The sequence below is a fragment of the Eleutherodactylus coqui genome, chromosome 2 (genome assembly GCF_035609145.1).
Source record: "Eleutherodactylus coqui strain aEleCoq1 chromosome 2, aEleCoq1.hap1, whole genome shotgun sequence".
In the NCBI taxonomy this organism is placed as follows: domain Eukaryota; kingdom Metazoa; phylum Chordata; class Amphibia; order Anura; family Eleutherodactylidae; genus Eleutherodactylus; species Eleutherodactylus coqui.
Window position 1 is genome coordinate 152,065,902 of NC_089838.1, and position 23,724 is coordinate 152,089,625.

The 23,724-nt window shown below is 45.5% G+C and overlaps 1 protein-coding gene across 1 annotated transcript in view; it reads right to left on the bottom strand.

Moving 5' to 3' along the window:
• The window catches only part of LOC136611850 (uncharacterized), a 65,399-nt gene that overhangs the window by 29,874 nt on the left and 11,801 nt on the right, over positions 1-23,724 (bottom strand). The window contains exons 2-5 of the mRNA XM_066591774.1: positions 12,629-12,894; positions 12,232-12,372; positions 12,083-12,145; positions 6,682-6,804 (exon numbers count right to left, since the gene is read on the bottom strand). Of these exons, the coding sequence (XP_066447871.1) occupies positions 6,682-6,804; positions 12,083-12,145; positions 12,232-12,372; positions 12,629-12,894 (593 nt within the window). The remainder of the gene's footprint in view (positions 1-6,681; positions 6,805-12,082; positions 12,146-12,231; positions 12,373-12,628; positions 12,895-23,724) is intronic.

Consider the following 23,724-nt stretch of genomic DNA (forward strand, 5'->3'; position numbering starts at 1 on the left):
TTTTTTTTTGTATATCGGCCGTGCAGAGCATTGCGTCCTCAGTCTGCAGTAATTTTACATAGTATAGGGCCAGTAGTGCTGAGGCAGGGACAGTGAAAAAGGTGAAAGACATATACTGTCTATATAGGCAGTGGGCTTTTTCAAAAAAATTTGGGACAAAAAATCTATTTGGGCTGCCTGTGACCGTCCTGAGTGTACTGCATCTGTGATGGGGGTAGTAGTCCTAATTAATACACAGACAGCTAAGAGTTGCAGCAGGCTTGCGCAAAATTCTTTCCTGGCTCTGCTGTGCGTTCCGTAAGCGAAGTCAGCCTCCAACCATAGGCCAATAAGCGGCACATTTAATTACAGCGTTCTGTTTCTGCACTACTGGTAATACACCATGCTGAGGGGTAGGGGTAGGCCTAGAGGACGTGGACGCAGGCGAGGACGTGGAGGCCCAAGTCAGGGTGTGGGCACAGGCCGAGCTCCTGATCCAGGTGTATCGCAGCCGACTGCTGCGGGATTAGGAGAGAGGCACGTTTCTGGCGTCCCCACATTAATAGCACATTTAATGGGTCCACGCGGTAGACCTTTATTAGAAAATGAGCAGTGTGAGCAGGTCCTGTCGTGGATGGCAGAAAGTGCATCCAGCAATCTATCGACCACCCAGAGTTCTGCGCCGTCCACTGCTGCAACTCTGAATCCTCTGGCTGCTGCTCCTCCTTCCTCCCAGCCTCCTCACTCCATTACAATGACACATTCTGAGGAGCAGGCAGACTCCCAGGAACTGTTCTCGGGCCCCTGCCCAGAATGGGCAGCAATGGTTCCTCTCCCACTGGAGGAGTTTGTCGTGACCGATGCCCAACCTTTGGAAAGTTCTCGGGGTCCGGGGAATGAGGCTGGGGACTTCCGGCAACTGTCTCAAGAGCTTTCAGTGGGTGAGGAGGACGATGACGATGAGACACAGTTGTCTATCACTCAGGTAGTAGTAATTGGAGTAAGTCCGAAGGAGGAGCGCACAGAGGATTCGGAGGAAGAGCATCAGGATGATGAGGTGACTGACCCCACCTGGTTTGCTAAGCCTACTGAGGACAGGTCTTCAGAGGGGGAAGCAAGTGCAGCAGCAGGGCAGGTTGGAAGAGCTAGTGCGGTGGCCAGGGGTAGAGGCAGGGCCAGACCGAATAATCCACCAACTGTTTCCCAAAGCGCCCCCTCGCGCCATGCCACCCTGCAGAGGCCGAGGTGCTCAAAGGTCTGGCAGTTTTTCACTGAGAGTGCAGACGACTGACGAACAGTGGTGTGCAACCTTTGTCGCACCAAGATCAGCCGGGGAGCCACCACCACCAGCCTCACCACCACCAGCATGCGCAGACATATGATGGCCAAGCACCCCACAAGGTGGGACAAAGGCCGTTCACCGCCTCCGGTTTGCACCACTGCCTCTCCCCCTGTGCCCCAACCTGCCACTGAGATCCAACCCCCCTCTCAGGACACAGGCACTACCGTCTCCTGGCCTGCACCCACACCCTCACCTCCGCTGTCCTCGGCCCCATCCACCAATGTCTCTCAGCGCACCGTCCAGCCGTCGCTAGCGCAAGTGTTTGAGCGCAAGCGCAAGTACACCGCCACGCACCCGCACGCTCAAGCGTTAAACGTGCACATAGCCAAATTGATCTGCCTGGAGATGCTGCCGTATAGGCTTGTGGAAACTGAGGCTTTCAAAAGCATGATGGCGGCGGCGGCCCCGCGCTACTCGGTTCCCAGTCGCCACTACTTTTCCCGATGTGCTGTCCCAGCCCTGCACGACCACGTCTCCCGCAACATTGTACGCGCCCTCACCAACGCGGTTACTGCCAAGGTCCACTTAACAACGGACACGTGGACAAGCACAGGCGGGCAGGGCCACTATATCTCCCTGACGGCACATTGGGTGAATTTAGTGGAGGCTGGGACAGAGTCAGAGCCTGGGACCGCTCACGTCCTACCCACCCCCAGAATTGCGGGCCCCAGCTCGGTGGTGGTATCTGCGGCGGTGTATGCTTCCTCCACTAAACCACCCTCCTCCTCCTACGCAACCTCTGTCTCGCAATCAAGATGTGTCAGCAGCAGCACGTCGCCAGCAGTCAGTGTCGCGCGGCGTGGCAGCACAGCGGTGGGCAAGCGTCAGCAGGCCGTGCTGAAACTACTCAGCTTAGGAGAGAAGAGACACATGGCCCACGAACTGCTGCAGGGTCTGACAGAGCAGACCGACCACTGGCTTGCGCCGCTGAGCCTCCAACCGGGCATGGTCATGTGTGACAACGGCCGTAACCTGGTGGCGGTTCGGCAGCTCGGCAGCCTCACGCACGTGCCATGCCTGGCTCACCTCTTTAATTTGGTGGTTCAGCGCTTTCTGAAAAGCTACCCACACTTGTCAGACCTGCTCGGAAAGGTGCGCCGGCTCTGCGCACATTTCTGCAAGTCCCATACGGACGCTGCCACTCTGCGCACCCTGCAACATCGGTTTAATCTGTCAGTGCACCGACTGCTGTGCGACGTGCCCACACGGTGGAACTCTACGCTCCACATGTTGGCCAGGCTCTATGAGCAGCGTAGAGCTATAGTGGAATACCAACTCCAACATGGGCGGCGCAGTGGTAGTCAGCCTCCTCAATTCTTTACAGAAGAGTGGGCCTGGTTGGCAGACATCTGCCAGGTCCTTGGAAACTTTGAGGAGTCTACCCAGATGGTGAGCGGCGATGCTGCAATCATTAGCGTCACCATTCCTCTGCTATGCCTCTTGAGAAGTTCCCTGCAAAGCATAAAGGCAGACGCTTTGCGCTCGGAAACGGAGGCGGGGGAAGACAGTATGTCGCTGGATAGTCAGAGCACCCTCCTGTCTATATCTCAGCGCGTTGAGGAGGAGGTGGAGGAGCATGAGGAGGAGGGGGAAGAGACAGCTTGGCCCACTGCTGAGGGTACCCATGCTGCTTGCCTGTCATCCTTTCAGCGTGTATGGCCTGAGGAGGAGGAGGAGGAGGAGGATCCTGAAAGTGATCTTCCGAGTGAGGACAGCCATGTGTTGCGTACAGGTACCCTGGCACACATGGCTGACTTCATGTTAGGATGCCTTTCTTGTGACCCTCGCGTTACACGCATTCTGGCCACTACGGATTACTGGGTGTACACACTGCTCGACCCACGGTATAAGGAGAACCTTTCCACTCTCATACCCGAAGAGGAAAGGGGTTCGAGAGTGATGCTATACCACAGGACCCTGGAGGACAAGCTGATGGTAAAATTCCCATCCGACAGCGCTAGTGGAAGAAGGCGCAGTTCCGAGGGCCAGGTAGCAGGGGAGGTGCGGAGATCAGGCAGCATGTACAGCACAGGCAGGGGAACATTCTCTAAGGCCTTTGACAGCTTTATGGCTCCCCAGCAAGACTGTGTCACCGCTCCCCAGTCAAGGCTGAGTCGGCGGGAGCACTGTAAAAGGATGGTGAGGGAGTACGTAGCCGATCGCACGACCGTCCTCCGTGACGCCTCTGCCCCCTACAACTACTGGGTGTCGAAGCTGGACACGTGGCCTGAACTCGCGCTCTATGCCCTGGAGGTGCTTGCTTGTCCTGCGGCTAGCGTCTTGTCAGAGAGGGTGTTTAGTGCGGCTGGGGGAATCATCACGGATAAGCGTACCCGCCTGTCAACCGACAGTGCCGACAGTCTTACACTCATAAAGATGAACAAAGCCTGGATTTCCCCAGACTTTTCTTCTCCACCAGCGGACAGCAGCGATACCTAAACAATACGTAGGCTGCACCCGCGGATGGAGGCATCGTTCTCTATCACCATAAAACACAGGGACCTTTTAGCTTCATCAATCTGTGTATTATATTCATCCTCCTCCTCCTGCTCCTCCTCCTGAAACCTCACATAATCACGCCGAACGGGCAATTTTTCTTAGGCCCACAAGGCTCAGTCATATAATTTTTGTAAACAATTTTTATACGTTTCAATGCTCATTAAAGCGTTGAAACTTTCACCTGAACCAATTTTTATTTTAACTGGGCTGCCTCCAGGCCTAGTTACAAATTAAGCCACATTAACCAAAGCGATTAATGGGTTTTACCTGCCCTCTTGGTTGGGCATGGGCAATTTTTCTGAGGTACATTAGTACTGTTGGTACACCAATTTTTTGGGGCCCTCGCCTACAGTGTAATCCAATTAATTTTTTGCCCACCTGCATTAAAGCTGACATTACATCAGCTGTGCTGGGCACTGCAATGGGATATATTTATGTACCGCCGGTGGCTTCCTGGCACCCACCCATGGTGTCGGTCCACACGGAGTTGTAACTGCATGTGTCCACTTCTAAAGAACCCCAGTCTGACTGGGGCATGCAGTCTGGGCTGAAGCACACCTGCATTAAACATGACATTACCTCAGCTGTGCTGGGCACTGCAATGGGATATATTTATGTACCGCCGGTGGCTTCCTGCACCCACCCATGCTGTCGGTCCACACGGAGTTGTAACTGCATGTGTCCACTTCTAAAGAACCCCAGTCTGACTGGGGCATGCAGTGTGGGCCGAAGCCCACCTGCATTTAACATGACATTACCTCAGCTGTGATGGGCAATGCAATAGGATATATTTATGTACCGCCGGTGGGTTCCAGGGAGCCACCCATGCTCTCGGTCCACACGGAGTTGTAACTGCATGTGTCCACTTCTAAAGAACCCCAGTCTGACTGGGGCATGCAGTCTGGGCCGAAGCACACCTGCATTAAACATGACATTACCTCAGCTGTGCTGGGCACTGCAATGGGATATATTTATGTACCGCCGGTGGCTTCCTGCACCCACCCATGCTGTCGGTCCACACGGAGTTGTAACTGCATGTGTCCACTTCTAAAGAACCCCAGTCTGACTGGGGCATGCAGTGTGGGCCGAAGCCCACCTGCATTTAACATGACATTACCTCAGCTGTGATGGGCAATGCAATAGGATATATTTATGTACCGCCGGTGGGTTCCAGGGAGCCACCCATGCTGTCGGTCCACACGGAGTTGTAACTGCATGTGTCCACTTCTAAAGAACCCCAGTCTGACTGGGGCATGCAGTGTGGGCTGAAGCCCACCTGCATTTAACATGACATTACCTCAGCTGTGATGGGCAATGCAATGAGATATATTTATGTACCGCCGGTGGGTTCCAGGGAGCCACCCATGCTGTGGGTCCACAGGGACTTCACAATAGGGAGTTGTACCTGCCTGTGTCTATGAATTAAAAACCCCGGTCAGGTTGGGGCATGCAGTGTGGGCCGAAACCCACCTGCATTTAATCTGACGTTAGCTCTGCTGTCCAGGGCACTGCAATGGGATACATTTATGTACAGCCAGTGGGTTCCAGGGAGCCACCCATGCTGTGGGTGCACACGGAATTCCCATTGCGGAGTTGTACCTGCCTGTGACTTTTTATAAAAAAACGCGGTCTGACTGGGGCATGCAGACACCTTGACAGAATGAATAGTGTGTGGCACATAGGTTCCCCATTGCTATGCCCACGTGTGCAGCTCCAGATGGAGGTGGCACAGGATTGGATTTCTCATTGCTTCTGTACAGCATTGTGGGCTATCGCCCCGCCCCTTTTAAAGAGGGTCGCTGCCTAGCCGTGCCAACCCTCTGCAGTGTGTGCCTGCGGTTCCTCCTCATAGCAGACGCATTTATAAATAGACATGAGGGTGTTGTGGCATGAGGGCAGCTGAAGGCTGTGCAGGGACAATTTGGTGTGCGCTGTGGACACTGGGTCGTGCAGGGGGGGGGGGTTGGGCAGCATGTAACCCAGGAGAAGTGGCAGCGGAGTGTCATGCAGGCAGTGATTGTGCTTTGTTGGAGGTAGTGTGGTGCTTAGCTAAGGTATGCATTGCTAATGAGGGCTTTTCAGAAGTAAAAATTGTTGGGAGGGGGGGGGGTTCACTCTTGCCGCTATTGTGGCTTAATAGTGGGACCTAGGAACTTGAGATGCAGCCCAACATGTAGCCCCTCGCCTGCCCTATCCGTTTCTGTGTCGTTCCCATCACTTTCTTGAATTGCCCAGATTTTCACAAATGGAAACCTTAGCGAGCATCGGCGATATACAAAAATGCTCGGGTCGCCCATTGACTTCAATGGGGTTCGTTACTCGAAACGAACCCTTGAGCATCGCGAAAATTTCGTCCCGAGCATTTTGGTGCTCGCTCATCTCTAATAGTTAGTCTTCTCCCCTAAAATGAAAAGTCCTTCCCATGTTTTTGGGTTTTAGGTAATGTTCTTAAGTAATGTTTTTGGAGCCTCCAATGGAGACCTCTGATGAAATAATGTAGCATACTGAACGGCTTTGTCCTGGATAATGCCAGCCGGCATGCTTTATGCTCACAGATTGTACTATAGTCAATGACGTACAGCAGGTACTACTCAGTTCCTAAATATGGCCGATTCTGTGCTTCCATTATTTTCATTGTTCGGCTCCTATGACTACAAACACTAGTGTGAAAGCAAACTTATGAAGAGATACAAATAACTGCTTACATCATATTCCTTTTATGTCACCTCACCATTGTGTTACCCATCATCCTGCTATTTCTAAAATGACTGTTCATGTTTTTATCATAATTACTTAAATAGAATGTCAACACCCAATATGTTACACAAAACAGACTTTCTGATGACAGTCAAATTCATTACCTCAAATATGTACGTCATGACCGTTCCTTTTCCAGGTATAGAGATAGAATTTGTGCGATCATTCTCCAGATAGCTCGGATCGCAATTAGTATCCTGTCCAATGTCATCACTGATCATGCCTAACTGAAAAATGTAAGCGAGATATGAAACATTCACCTAGCTTATTTATAATCCTAGCAAGCATATATTTGTAAACCTTTCATACCTACCTTCTTAGCAAATCTGTGTATAATTGCGTGACTGACAGGAAACTAGATTAAAGGAGTATAGTTTCCACTGTATAGGCCCTTTTACGTGGAATGATTATCATTCGAACAACTGAACGAATTAACTTTTATGAATAAAATGCGGACCATTTAAACATACAGGTAATCGTGAAATCCTCCCAATTTACCTTATTAGCTAAAGTAAACCCTGTATATGCTGTTTGTTCAGGTGGGTGTGTGTTTATGCGAGGAATCTATGCCCAGCAGGGTTTTTAATTAGTGTGAATATAAAGATCCATTTAGACCCATGGATTCTCACACATAAATCGCTCAAAGCTGTCTTTTGAGCGAAAATCGTTGGGTCTAACTGCACAGATATCGTGCAGTTTTCGTGAACGAGTCGGTCATCGTTCTCTTTCAGCTAGCTGAAAGAGAACGATGAGCCTTATCAGTGCCGCGAGTTGAGTCCTCAGTGGGATACCGCTGATACTAGTTTTTCAGCTGGTATCCCGCTCAGAGAACAGAGCAGGAGTATGAAGAAGACAGCACTTCAGCTGTGTTCTGTATACCCTGCTCGGAGAGCTCAGCTGTATACCAGTTGTGCGCTCCGTGAACACAGCATGAGTATGCAGAAGACGACGCTCCAGCTGTCTTCTGTATACCCCGCTTGGAGCACTCAGCTGGCTACCAGCTGAGTGCTCCGAGAAGACAATAGCTGTATGCAGAAGATAGCGGTCCTGCTTGTCTTCTGCATACAGCGTGAGCCTTCATTTACACACTTATGCAAAGTGAACGCTCAAAACTGTCACTCCAACTGCCGTTTTTAGCTAATTTTGAGCGATTATCTTGCCATGTAAATGCACATAACGATTGTTGCTCAAAAGATGTCTAAATGAGCCTTTAGCCAATGTCTACTGCTGTAAACAAGTAGTCATGAGTTTACATGAGTAAACAAGTAGTCATTGTTTTTTAGCATGATAATCACCCCTCAAGTCGTTCAGTTGTTCAAGGACTGAACGAATGCCATTTAAACAGAATGAATAGCGAACTACCTAACGACTATTTTTATACACGCTGAAAACCAACGTTATGAATAGTGCACAATGGCCGCACATTTACATGTACCGATTATCGCTCACTTTCGCTCGTTTGAACGAATTTTGAGCGATAATCGTTGTGTGTAAATGGGCCTTTAGCAAGAAAGGAAAGGCAAGAGTATTTTCCATTTAGAAAGGTATTTAGGAAATTAGGGAATGATTCAAGAGCCTCGCATCAGCTAGGACCGCGCTGCAAAACACACTGCACCTTTATCAGCTGGGTCTTCTTAGCAGCCAAAAGACAGTAGGAACTGGAAATAAATTGCTGGGTTAATAGTTTTACAGGGTACGGGGGAGAGATTAGTTTGAGATTACTGCACATAGGAAGGTACTGTAAGAATGAAAAAATGTTGTTCCTCAATCTTCAGGAAAAAAGCTGCATAGCACTATACATATGTAAAAAGTGGGGCATGGTTTTGATAATTTCTGCTACCATGTGTAACTATTAGAGATGAGCGAGCTTACTCGATAAGGCAAACTACTCAATCGAGTAGTGCCTTATCCAAGTACCTGCCCGCTCGTCTCTAAAGATTCGGGTGCCGGCAGGGGGCGGGAAGCGGTGGGGGAGAGCGGGGAGGAACGGAGGGGAGATCTCTCTCTCCCCCTCCCCCCCCCCCCCCCCCGCTACCCCCTGCTCACCACCACAACTCACCTGTCACCCACGCCGGCAGCCGAATCTTTAGAGACGAGCGGGCAGGTACTCAAATAAGGCACTACTCGCTCGAGTAGTTTGCCTTATCGAGTATGCTCGCTCATCTCTAGTGACTATCATTAAAGAGGGGCCTGTACCCTTTACTATGGAGAATATGGGAGATCTTGGCTTCTGAGTTGTAGTCTTAAAATAAAAGATGAATTACATTTACTAAAGGGATTGTCTGACTGTTTGAAAAAAAGTGGAGTAGTAAATGTTAGTAAATAACAACCTTTTAAAATATTTTTCAGCATTTGCCACTTTTCTTTTTTATTCCCTAACGAATTGGATAGGCCTTTTAACCGATTTATTTATTAATCAGTTTATAATTCTTTAAGCTTCAGAAACCACTCAGTGTAACAAATATTATACAACTGGGAAGAATTAGAAGTGGGCAATTATTTTCACAGCATTTTCCTTCAAGTATAAGGACAATTTCTATTATATTATGCCGAACTCATGGATGAACTGTTTAACTAGAGAATTAAGTAATTAGCTTAGATTTATGCATTGTACATAGATCAAAATACATGAAGTATTTACTGAACGCTTTAAGCGATGGTCCACTTGTAAACTATTGATGGTCTATCCTTAGGCCGAGCTCACATGGGCAGATTTCAATTGCAGAACCTGCGATCGGCATCCGCAGGAAAATGTGGGCATTGAAAAGCATGTAAATTTGCTTTTGCGTATTGCATGAACGGAGAAAAATCACAGCATGCCCTATTTTGCCACGGATTCTGCGCAGACCGCCTTCATTGATGTCAATGGAGGCTGTCCGACCCGCCGCTCATACCCCCCACTCCACCACGCCATCCCCCGCTCCCCGGTGCCCCCTGAATCTTTGCACCTGAGTAGCCAGGTACTCGAAAATAGCGATGCTTGATCGTGTAATTACTCGAAACGAGTACATTCGCTCATCTCTAATAGCAGTATAACAGAAGATGCTAGGTACAGTAAATATTTAAAGCGAATTCCATGCATGAAGGTAGGCAGAGAAGAAAGTCATCATATGACCCATCTGGAAGATTCCATCATTTAAGCAAACGGATACAAGTCCGCTTACACATGATGTTTTTTTAAACATTGGATCTCGGTGCTGGATCTACCTTTTTCTATGTGGCACTCCCCAAAGACTCTATCCTCGTGTGTGTATGTGTGTGTGTGTGTGTATGTGTATATATATATATATATATATATGTATATATATATATATATAATAAATACTTATCTTTTTTTCACCTGGACATAGCTCCTGATCCCAGCATGCTCAGTGTACAAATGGGCATTCCCCCAAAAAACTCCCTCTCTGTAGGTGATGACATTGAGTGAACCAGTAGCCAGAATTATGAAAAGCCCATAGGAATGTATTAAAAAAAACACAGGGATGGGGTCAGTGGGGAAAAAACTGCGATGTTGCCATGCAGCCACCCTGGCTGATTCTATCTACTGACATGTCCCCTTTAAAGTAGATGAGAACATAAAGTCAACTCAAAAAGATACATGAACAAAACATAGAAGACTGATGGCAGAAAAAGACCACATAGTCTATCCAGCCTGCCCTTTGTTTTTAAAATGTAACCTTCCTTTACATTTTTGCTTTTTTAAATGTATAAAATAGGCAATTATAAACATTTTTGCACTGTTTCATCAGCCTATTTTGTACATTTTTAGAAAACCTATTCAGCTATGCAGCTAGAAGAAGTGTTTCCAAGGATATCCATCTTAAGCTATCTGCATAGCTAAATATGAAACTCCCTTCTTCACTGTAATTGTTACACAGAAAACCCCTATGCTGCTTTATAGGTATAGGTGTCTAGTAATGTGACAAATTACCTACCTACTGTGGGCATTCTGAGGAGGTAGGAATTATTTACCTACTGGGGCACCTACCTAATGGGGGGATACCTATCCACCCCCACCCAATCCACTACCTACCACTCCTCCCCAACCAACTTTTACTATATAGTTTTATAATTGGCATCGGCCCTGATGTGTCCCTAGGTGAAAATGAGTTTGACACCGTTGCTTTAAGCCATATATGCACCTCTCCCACTGGTTAATATGTCATAAAGATCATTTGTCAGAAAACTCTTTTAGACTGAAAACAACACCCCAAGGCTGTGTCGAGGGCATTTCAGCCAGCCAGCCAGCCAGCCAGAACCTTGCTCTGTATTGACTAGAGGGGCAAGTATCCCAAAACAGCTGCCTATAGATGGTTGTCTGGCTATTACCTCTAGTCATGTTGCAAGGCTCGTTAACCCCTTGAGTGGCACGCCCGGAAATTTTCCGGGACGAGCTCCACTGCTCATAGCGACATAGCCCGGAAGATTTCCGGGCTATGTATCACTGTGGGAGCTGCAGAGCACAATGCCACAAGCTGTGTCAGTGTGCTCTGCCTGCACAGACCCACACAGAGCAGTGCAGGACTTTGAAAAACCAGCAGAAGATATTGCCGATATGTCGGCAACCTCCTGCTTTGTTTACAGGTTGCCATAGAGACCATCGGCTTGTCAGAAGCAAGCCGATGGTCTCTGTGGCAGGGAGAGCTTGGTGCTTGGCTGTCAGAGGACAGCTAGGTACCTGCTCTTACAGCAGAGATCAGAGAAAACCTCCGATCTCTGCTGTGTTAACCCTTTACATGCTGCAGTCTATGTGACTGCAGCATGTAAAGGGCTGTCACTGCAGCATGTAAAGGGCTGTCACCATCAGCCCCCTGGAATGTGATCAGGGGGTCCTGATGGGTCCCTGTGGAAGTCCCCTAAAGGGACAAAAAAAAAATTTAAAAAAAAGGTAAAAAATTATAAAAAAAAAATAATAAAAACACTTGTCTCCCTTTACTTTGTAAAAAAATCAAAAATACAATCACACATGTGGTATCCATGCGTCGTAATGACCCCGAGAAGGAAGTTAATACATTATTTAACCCCTTAATGACATGGCCCCTTTTTTTCTTTTTTCCCCATTTCTTTTTTTCCTCCCCCCTGTTTAAAAAAATCACAACTTGTCCCACAAAAAACAAGCCCTTATATGGCTGTGTCAATGGAAAAATGAAAAAGTTATGGCTCTTGAGACGCAACTGCAAAATTAGTTGAAATTCAATGATTAGACCATTTTAAAAAACCTGCCCTGGTGGGCACAACAGGGTGGTAGGAAACCCGCCACTCAAGGGGTTAAAGGTCAGGTATTGACTTACAGGGTAGCTACCCCCAAAAGATGGCACCAGTTTTCTTCTTTTTTGGAGAGAGCTACTTTCTACCCTTAGGCAAATGCTTACTGCTCAAAACTAATTATCGTACATTTTTACTAAAAGGGTATAATTGAAGCAGAAATACAGAGCAAATATATATTAATAATGTAGATAAGATTATTAAAGAAATGCATATGTAGTGATATTGAAAGAATACCTCATCGTGAGTATCAAGGAACTTTCCTTGGCTGTAAAATTCTTGTGGGAATGGAACAATTCCCTAAATAAAATAAAATATTAAACTTAGCAAACAACAAAACCAGTAGACTCTACTAGAATCGTGACTGGGAGGCTCTTCATGCTCACCTTTTCATCATCAAAATACATCCTTTTGCCGTTCTGGGTAAAGCAGGTATAGAGCGCTCCACTCTGGTGCTGAAAGCTTTCAAACGTCACCGAGACATCTTCTGTTTCCAGAGTGATCTGCATTCCGGCCTGGAGATTTCTCTGTACCAGGAGACAGATATTTTTAGAACCCGTTACAGGTAGTATATAATTACACATACTCCTGAGATAACCGATGATATTTTAGCTATATGGAATACAGTTTACAATAAATACATTGATAACATGTAAATTAATACCTCTTTATAGCAATGTCTGTATATTTGCAAGAAAGGGATAATAAAACTAATATACTTTTTCCCCATGAAATGTCCAGCTAAGTAAATATATAGTAAAAGTCTGAAAGGAAATAACCTACTTGTTCACTTTTTTGATTTCTCGGAGCAATTTGCACCATTTGCTCAATGTCTTCAGATATTTCTTCATGCTCTGGGTTTGCCTGTACCATTTGCTGTCTAATGGCAGTGTTATCAGGCAAAGTGGATGCTGAACAATTTGGAATCACAGTTCCTCTTCCCTTATTACCTCCTACATTTTCCATCTTTGTTGAATGGGTTTTGGAAGCTCCTGTGCCCATTATGAATTTCTGTTTCAAAACGAAAGTTTTCTTGGCTGTACTAGAATCTGAAAATAGATTTGTCATTAAGAAAATCAATTAGTAATAATCTACTCTCATCATCAATGGATTAATCATATCATCCAATATCAATATAAATCTACATCAGGTTGTAGCAATGGTAAATAAACATTTTTATAGAGTATGATTCAGGTACTTAATGCAAGGAATGGAGTGTAGCAGTGATCTTCTGGCTAAAGCTCTACACTTACTTCTTAATCCCAGACCAATGCTCCGATTAACCCCTTGAGTGGCACGCCCGGAAATTTCCGGGCTATGTATCACTATGGGAGCTGCAGAGCACAATGCCATAAGCTCTGGCATTGTGCTCTGCCTGCACAGTCCCACAGAGAGCAGTTCAGGATTTTGAAATAAGAATCAGGGAGATACTGCCGATCTGCCGGCAATCTCCCGCTTTTAATTTTAAACTCCTGCACTAGTTTGTTTACAGTTGCCATAGAGACCATCGGCTTGTCAGAAGCAAGCCGATGGTCTCTGTGGCAGGGAGAGCTGGTGCTTGGCTGTGAGAGGACAGCCAGGCACCAGCTCTTACAGCAGAGATCAGAGAAAACCTCCGAACTCTGCTGTGTTAACCCTTTACATGCTGCAGTCTATGTGACTGCAGCATGTAAAGGGCTGTCACCATCGGACCCCCGGAATGTGATGAGGGGGTCCTGATGGGTCTCTGTGGAAGTCCCCTAAAGGGACAAAAAAAAAATGTAAAAATTAAAAAAAATAAATAAAACCACTTGTCTCCCTTTACTTTGTAAAAAATAAAAAATAAAATTACACGTGATATCCCTGCGTCGTAATGACCCAGTGGAGGAAGTTAGTACATTATTTAACCCCTTAATGACACGGCCCCTTTTTTCTTCTTTCCCCTTTTCTTTTTTTCCTCCACTCCTTTAAAAAATCATAACTTCTTTATTTATCCATCGACGTCGCTGTATGAGGGCTTGTTTTTTGCGGGACGAGTTGGATTTTTTAATGGTGCCATTTAAAGTACCATATAATGTACTGAAAAACTTTTACAAAATTCTAAGTGGAGTAAAATGAAAAAAAGACATTCCGCCAACTTTCAGTGCGTTTTGTTTCTATGACGCACAAACTGCATCAAAAGCGACATGATAACTTTATTCTATGGGTCAGTACGATCACTACGATACCAAACTTGTATGGTGTTTTTTTGCTGTAGTACTTGTATTTTTTTCAAAGACATTCAATTTTTTAAAATTATTTTCTGTTGCATCTTCTGCGCTCAATACCTTTATTTTTCCATCGACGTACTTGATCAAGGGCTCATTTTTTGCAAGATGTCCCGTAGTTCACATTAGTACCAATCCGGAATACATACGACTTTTTGATCGATTTTTATTGCATTTTTTCAGGGAAACAGGGTGACTGAAAAAGTGCATTTGTGGCGTTCTTTATTTTTTTTCGGACTGTGTTTACTGTGTGGGGTAAATAATGCACAACTTTGATAGATCAGACTTTTACGGACGCGGCGATACCAAATATATATTTTTCTTTTATGATTTAGATTTTTTTATTATAGATATGGCAAAAGGAGGGTGATTTAAACTTTTATTACTTTTTTTTTTTTTTTTTTAAGTGTGAAAAAGTTGTGAAAAAGAAAAAAAACTATTACAATTTGGTATTGGCATAATCATACTGGCCTGTAGAATTACTTTAATACATTATCTATACTGCTCAGAGAATGCTGGGGAAAATAAAAAACAGGCCAGATTTACAGATTTTGTTAATCATGCCACTAGAAAAAATGGAATAAAAAGCGGTAAAAATTTTTACATGTTCCAAAAAATTAAATAAATAAGGCCTAGAGTTCATCCTGCAAAAAACAAGGCCTTCTTGGGCTCTGGTAATGGGAAAATAACATTAATATGGCTCTTGGAATGTGGCGACTAGAGATGAGCAAACGTACTCGGTAAGGGCGATTTCGCAATCGAGCACCGCGATTTTCGAGTACTTCACTACTCGGGTGAAAAGTACTCGGGTGCGCTGTGGGGCGGGGGGTTGCAGAGGGTAGTGAGGGGTAGCAGCGGGGAACAGGAGGGAGCTCTCTCTCTCTCCCTCTCCCCCCCCACTCCCCTCTGCAACCCCCCGCTCACCCACAGCACACCCGAGTACTTTTCACCCGAGTAGTGAAGTACTCGAAAATCGCGGTGCTCGATTGCGAAATCGCCCTTACCGAGTACGTTCGCTCATCTCTAGTGGCGACACAAAAGCAAGCCTTCAAGAAAAAAATGTTTTAAATGTACAAAAATAGAAAAACATAAAAAAACTGTATAAACTTGGTGTCGCCGGAATCGTGCTGACTCAGAGTAATGTTATCACACTATTTATTCTGCACACTGAACGCCGTAGAAATGAAATCCAAAAAACAAATGGCAGAATTTCTTTTTTTTCCCCAATCTCCCTACAATTTTTTTTACAAAATTATGCAATACATTATATATACCCAAAAATGATGCCATCAAAAAGTACAACTTGTCGCGCAAAAAACAAGCCCTCATACGGCCTGGTCAATGAAAAAAATGAAAAAGTTATAGCCCTTGGAACGCGACTGCAAAATTAGTTGAAATTACATGATTAGACGATTTAAAAAACCTGCCCTCGTGGGTACGACAGGGTGGTAAGAAACCCGCCACTCAAGGGGTTAAACAACAAACTTGGTGGCAAAGTCCCTTGGCTTTGGGCAGAGGGGGGGGGGGGGGGGGTATGTAAACAGTCAGGTGGTAAAGTGGTGGATGGCAGATTTGTATCACTGAGGATCTAAGGGTCCATTTTGACCTGACGATTTCTCATTTGAATGAGCAAAGAATGTCAGAGTTCATTCCGGCAGCCAGTTTAAACCGGGAGATACATCGTTGGCTCATTCAAATAAGAAATAGTTCAGTTGTTCAGAATCCCTGTATAACTGAATGAGAGCAACTGACCAATCGATATTTAAACTAAACAATAAGTGAATGAGCCAACATAGATTTTTATGACTGCATAAACTGAATGATGAACGAAAAGCGAATGATTTAACTTTAATCCTTTACACTGAACGATAATTGTTCATTTTCACTCATTTGAATGATTTTTTGAACATAATCATTCCATGTAAAAGGGTCTCAAGACCCAGAAGTATTTCATGACCCATGATGTTTTGTCACTGAGTTTGTCTTTTAGGCGGAAATTCTGCGTCAGGATTCCCCGTAGAATTTCCGCCCCCGGACGCCTGCATAGGATTGTATTACAATACGCAATCCCATGCAGACAGTCACAATTTGTCTGCGTGAAAATACACGCGGAAAACAAATTGCGGCATGCTCTATTTCTGTGCGGGTCTCGCAGAGGCCCGCACAGAAATGTCTCAACCGACGCCCCGGCTCCACTCTGAGCATGCATCGGCTGGCCGACAGCCGACACATCAAAGAGCCGGAGCCGCTCAGCTCGGGTCGGGTCCCGCTGCGAGAATTCTGACCCGGCCTTAATTGGAGTTTGGGTGCAGGATTTAGGAGTGACTCAAGAGTCTACATAATAATGTCTTCTAGAGATGTGTAGTATCTGTAATATATTTAAAGTGATAAGACCTTATGTTCTATGCAAACTATAATGGTAATACAGTATAAGAGTGCACGTTACTTAAAATGTACTAAGGTGTTTATCCCATATATAACATCCCATTTTCAACTATTTATGGCTATTTAGGCTTGAAAAGGGAGAGCCTTTTGACCCGAAACGCGTTGCATCGCTTTTTAGGATCACAATTTGTGTTGTATTTTATTTTGGTTTGTTTGTTTAAATAAATTAGTGTTTTCCTGTCTGAAAGACTGTGATTTTGAATACCCTTTTAAAAGAGCGATTACAGGCTCTATCTATGGGAAAGGGGGGTCTCCTTGGAGGGGACTTCCCTATGAAGTAAGTGCTTCCTTTAACTATTTTGCAAATACATTTTCTCGTCCAGTAAGAAACGCAGAAACAAAATACACCCCCTGCTTTTTGTTCTTTCTGTCTATTTTATGTACTGGGTACGGTGATCTGGACCTGGAGTTCGGGTGTCTGCAGCTCACCAGACGTTCCTGTTCTGGTTAGAGGAAGAGATATATTGGTGGTGGAGGATCGATTCCAAGGGTGCAGCGGTCTAGTACCCCCTTTTTACCACAGGGGTGCAGGACCGCTAGCACCAGGAGAGTCTCCCCTACATTTATTTGCCTAAATTAATCATTTGTGAAGATATACCCTGATATATATTTTTCTGATTTTCAACTATTTGCTGCAGATAAACCAATGGATATACTATAGATGTGATAAATATGGCTCCATAATAGAAAATGTGCCAATCAGTGAAACATCAACAAGGCAGATTCACTAAGTTTGCTAATCTCTAAATAGTTGTAATAATTTGAGGCACAAAATATGCTAATTTAGGGCTCATTTCCACGACTGTGTTTTCACCGCGTATTACGCGTGCGTTGCATGGCTGCGTGATACGTGGTGAATGGAATCAATGGAAGTCAATGGACTTTCATTGATCTATGCACATGTGGGGTAGACACTGTGTATCGATACGCATGAGAAATAGAGCACAGCAAGCTTCATTTCCCTTCATGCTACACAGTGTGAGCCCTATACATTGGTATAGACAGCGTATGAAATGCTGTCCATACACAATACATTGCGTGCATGGTCTGCTTGGCATACGCAACCATACTCTGAAACAGAGCAGGGAATTAAAAAAAAAAAAGAGTCACACTGCGCATTTCCGTGTCCGTATGATATGCGGACATGCACAGTGGTCTTTGCCGATTCTCTGCCGGCAGAGCCGTTGTTTACAGACATCGGTAAATGTTGCGGAGAAACCCACAACGTTTTGCTGATGGTTTGTGAGCATGAGCCCTTATGTTGTGTGCCATACATTGTATAGCGTTAGTCATCTAAGACCTAGGTGCTTGAAGAGAACATATCTCCAGGTTCATTCTGCCTGAACCATGGTCAGCATGCACCCCAGACAAGTATGCTGACTGCCCCTGTGGATGTTTTATTCTGAAACTCTGCAGCATTTCAGAATAAACACACTTTGAAGTTGGATTAGGGAACTGAACTCTGAGTCATGGAAGCAGGTTGCATCAGTCTCTCCCTGTAAGTTGACTGACAGCTGTCTTCTCTTTTGTGTATAAGAAAAGAGAAGGCATAGCATTTCAGAATCAATCATTCAAGGAGGCCATGGGCATAACTGTCCCAGGTTCATGTTGCCTGTATTAACTCTTGCCTGTAGTAAAATGCATCTTTGGCTCGTTCAAATGAGAATCGTTTAGGCCCTGTATAAGCGAATATAGGGACTGAACGATTGCTGTTTAAACAAAATGATAAGCGAATAAGCCAGCGATGATTTTTATGCCTAGGCGAACACTCGTTCGTCATTCAATTGTTGGCTTTTGTTTAGACTGAACGATTATCATTAAGTTTAACTCTTTTAAATGATAATTGTTACATTTATAAGCACCTTAAGACCCCATTTACACTAACAGATGATCCCTCAAAATTGACTCAAACGACAGTGACAGTTTTGAGCGATCATCTTTGCATAGTCTACAGTAGCTAAGTAGCTACTTAAGAACTATGCAGGCAGAGCGACACCGCCTCCATCGCTCGGCGAACAATACAGCTGTTTTGAATTGTTTTCCGTGATTACAGCTCGCATCCCGCTGTGATCTACCAGCAGGACGCAAGCTGAAAGAAACTTATCAGCACTGCCAACTGTGATAACAGCCTGCACCGCTGATAAGATTTCATTGCTCAATTCAAGAAAACTAGAATTGAATGAGGAACGACTCATGCATGAAAACTGCACGTTGTCCATGCTTTTAGACCCAACGATTCTCGCTCAAAAGACGGCTTTGAGCGAATTTTGAGCGAGAATCGTTGGGTCTAAATGGGCCTTAAAACAGGCATCTGGGTCCAGTGCCCCACCTGTGTCAGGCTGCCTGAGCCAAACTTCCCATGGACTCTGCTGGAGATGGACAATCTCCTAAACAAGAAAGCCAGCCAAACCAAAATTGGCCCAAGGGAGAGGTGAGCATAATTGCATATAATTTATTGCTGATCACTCCCCGAACCTCTTCTGTTCTAGGTACTGTCTGCCAACTGTGTTCAATCTCGAACAGCATGTCTACACTCCAGTGCAGTGCTTCTACATGGAAATGCTTCTGCACATTTCTCCCCACACAGAGCACATAGGATTCCCTCATCTCCTCTGTCATACTCCTCTCTTATAGATGCCACTCCTGCGACTCACCTCATTTAGTTTGGCGTCTGGCTAATTTGCTTCTAAGCACCGAGGATCTGTCACTGCTCTCTGCTTCAACCCAGGTACAGGTTATAGAAGACAGATTGTTCACATAGTAACAGACAAACACTAAGGCCAGCTTCACACTGATGTAAGCATATTTACATGCACATTTGTGCTACATATCTGCGCTATGGGCATTGCGTTTTTCCGTGCATGTGTATTTTACTGCATTTTTGCACGCGCATGCCCTGCGTATTTGTGCTCGCAACAAAACACACAAGCATGCTCCCATTGATTTCTATGGGAAGTTACGTTTCATTAGTTTAACATATGGTATTTTGGTGCACACATAAAATAAGCTCATGTAATCAAATCCATTGAAATAAATGGGTTATATTCACTGCATATTACGCCCGTGTGAATAAGCCCTAAGTGCAAGCCTTCAGAGAGACAGAGACTGGACACAGAGGTTCGCATCACCAGAGGCATCAACATAATAGAGTAGACAGGACCCATATAAGCTTCTACTATTTAATGTTCATATTTCTCTCTATGTGGTCTGGAGTCTGATTAATTTAGAGTGTTTATTCTAATTTAAAGGAATAGCTGTAGGTTCCAAATCTAGGAGCTCCACCTATCTCGGGTGATGCCCTGCACTTTTCCCTGATCAGCTGTTTTCCGTGATTGGGGCTTACAGAAATAACAGAGCGTGCTGCCCTACAGTGTTACTAGAACTCCCATAGGGATAACTGGTACTTACCAAAAAAAGCATAGCACACGGAGTTTCCATAGCTGCCAAGTTACAAAAGCAGAGTAACATGTTGTGCTATGTTGCTTCTGTAGCTCCCATTCACTTCTATGGGATTTACAGAAACAGCGTAGCTAACCTGCACTTGGCTTTTTGGCCACCTCGTACACAGCAGTGTTCCCATTGCAACCACAATCGACCAAGCTAGGAAAACCACTTTAATTCAGGGATCTAAAAGTTTGCTATGGTGACCAGATTTTTTTAGTTATGCCCCTGCTTCTTTAGGTACTAATATTTCAATAGTATGGTCTAAATTAGGGTGTCAGTGCCTAGGGCAACATGAACCTTAAATATAGCCCTGGCTCTAGTGTGAAACGGCCTGCCCAGATCCCTCGGGGCTCTTGCTGATGGCAAGTGGCCAGGAATTATTTATTTCAATGCAAATACATATGTACCAAAATAAAATGTTATACTTACCGCCTCTGCAGCTGTGCTGTTCACCCATTGACTTCTGGGCACAGCTCTACCCGAAGCTCAGGGGGTGAACATCGCAGGCACGGCTGCAGAGGCTGAGAGTGGGAGGAGCTACACAGGAGGTGAGTATAACTGTTTCTTTATTTTGATACATATAAAGGGCTTTATGAAAGGCATTATTATGGAGGTGAGGGCTAGGACCTACGAGGGATACCATTACAGAGGGGTGGGTTGGGACTTGTGAAGAGTGTTATTAAGGACATGGAGGCAGAGACTTATGAGGGGCTTTATTACAGAGATGGGGGCCGGTGCCTATGAGGGGCACTGTTACAAAAGTGATGGTTTAGGCTTATGAGGGACCCTATTATTCAATGTGGGCGTATGAGGGACACTTTACTGAACGTGAGTCTAGGAAAGGATTGTTACTGAGTAGGGCATATGAGAGGCACTATTACTGAGGTGGGGGCTGGTACCTTTAAAGGGTGCTGATTACTAAGGTGCAGCCAGGGGCCTGGAGAGGCACTATCATTGAAGTTGGATACTGGGACCTATGAGGGGCACTGTTACGGAGGTGGGGGCTGAGGCCTATGGGGGTATTATTACTGAGTGTGGGTACTTTAACTGTGTTTGGAGCACTAAAAGCAGTATTTAGTGTGGGGGACCTACAGGGAGCAACAAAAAGAGGGATAACATCCCTGTGTGGCTGAAGAGAATATGTAGAGGTTTGGAAAATAAAGCCTGGAAAAATGAGGAAGTCAAAGATGTGTGTCGAATTCCACAGAGACAAGCTGTGTCCAGGAGAAGAAAAGAAGTCGTCCAACAACACTAGTCAGAGATAATGTCACCTGTGACCACTGGATATAATGGTACTATAATCACTTATATGGTCGGCAGAGCACCTGTGTATAAGTGTTATCTACCACTATATGGTCATTGTATTGGGGATAGTTAATAAAGGTCTTTGCATAATGTTTTTTTAACACTATGGTGATATTATGTGGTCATAGCCTGGGGGGTATTATCTAGCTCTCATATGGTGGGTATTAGTGTACCATGTCTTTACTGGAAGTATGGGTGGAGACATGGGTTGACTGGCCTGTGTTCCAGGAGGCGGCCAGGTGATGCCCACAGCTGTCCTGGCTGTTGTCATCCGATATTACCTCCCGTCCCCCGCTGACAGCTGTCTCTGCCACTGTCTGATCTGCGCTCTCGTCCCCTGACGATGCTGGAGACGCTGTAAGCCTCCATGCAAAGCTTCTCTCTGGCACCCCTGCTGTAAGCAGCAATGCGGGGTGTCTCTGGTGTGCAGTGTGTTATCTCTGCTGTCCGCCTCCTTGTCATGTACTCATGCGTGCCTCTGCGATGCCTTGGCCCTCCGGCTGTTTCACAGACAGCCTTCAGCCCCAGCAACAGCCACTTGAGGAAGGATGGCAGAAGCCCTAGAAGCAGGAGGACCGCCAGATGTTCACACAGGCGCTCCTCACCCGCCACTGCAACCTACGCTGAAAGAATGCTGAAGGCTACTAGAAGCAGGAGGATTATGCAGCCTGGGCAGTGAGCATGGAGGCAGTCAGCTCGGGGCTCTGAGGATTCAGGCAGTCCAGCGACGGGAAGGTGCGTCTGTGGCAGGCAATCAGAGGGGAAGGTCTGTTTGCGGCAGCCAATCACCTAATTTTTCCCAGCACATGGCCACTCCCATGTCTCCACCCATATTTCTGGTGGAGACATGGTACACTAATACCCATATGGTGTGCTTATTGATTTTTGTAGAGGTCTTTATTGAGTAATCATATGTTGGTATCAATCACTATGTAGTAGTGTTATGTTTTTGCAGTCTGGCAGAATTATTTGGCCCTCGTACAGTGTTATTGGTAATACTGATCTTTGCATTGGTCACCGAAGGGACAAAAGGTTTCAATAATGACTTATGAAAAACCCTGTGATCCCTCCATGTACTGTAGCTGGCAAATCAAGTTCATAAGCAGGCTGGTTTACTACACGCGTGATGACAAAGAGACCCACATAACGCGGCGCCAGTTTCAAAGTCGGAACCTTCAATTTGAGATTTCTAGAAGACAAATATACCTTCTGTCCCATCCTGTAAGGTTCAGATACTGACAGACTCCTCCCACTACGCAACTGCATACGAGCCCCCGTTGCTTCCAGGTTCTTCTGTACTTCTTTCCATACCCCCTGCAGCGCATCTGTGGCGACATCAGCTGCAGGACAGGCAGACGGCGCAGAAATAGCTGTAAGGAAGCGAGGATGCTGACCATACACGCAAAGGAAGGGAGATACCCCAGTGGAAGAACAAGTACGGTTGTTTAACGCAAACTCTGCCAATGGCAGGAATTCTGCCCATTGATGAGTCTTTTCGCTAGCAAACAACTGTAAATATTGCACTAAATCCTGGTTCTTCCACTCAGTCTGACCATTAGTTTGTGGGTGGAATGCTGAAGAGAAGGAAAGCGATGTTCCCAGGTTTCTACGGAAGGCTCGCCAAAATTGCGCAACAAACTGAACACCGCAATCAGATACAATGTTCTCAGGAAACTCATGTAGACAAATGATTTCTTTTACAAAAATCTTATAAAATTCTATCACAGAAGGTAGTTTCTTTAACGCCACGAAATGTGCCATTTTTGAGAAATGGTCTACAACAACTAGGATAGTGGTGAACTTCTGAGACTCAGGTAGATCGGTGATAAAATCTACCAATAAATGTGACCACTGATGAGAAGGCACCGGTAACGGTCTCAGATGCCCCTCCGGACAACGCCGCTGACTTTTATTGCGTGCACAGACAGAGCATCCCTTAACAAAGTCGCGGATCTCCTGAGACATGCCTGGCCACCAGTAGTGTCTAGTACAAAGAGCCAGAGTCCCCTGAACCCCCAGATGGCCTGCAAGAACAGATGAGTGAGACTCTTCAATGACTCTAAGACGCATCTTACCAAGTCGGCACCCTTCTTGGTCAGGGGTTGAGCAATAACAGAATAATTAATGAATTTAAGGTAAAAATTCGCGAAACCTAAAAACCGCTGGAGAGCTTTCAGGTTATCTGATCTGACCCAGTGGGAGATTGCTGCCACTTTAATCAGACTCCATTTGAATCTCCGTGGATGAAATCACATAACCAAGGAAAGACACTTGTTTAGTACCAAAAATGCATTTCTCCAACTTGACAAAAAGTTGGTACTCACGCAAACGGGTCGGAACCATCCTCAGGTGCTACACATGTGAATCCCAGTCTGGGGAATACACCAGAATGTCATCGAGATATATGACCAAAAATACCCCCAGGAAGTTGTGGAAGAC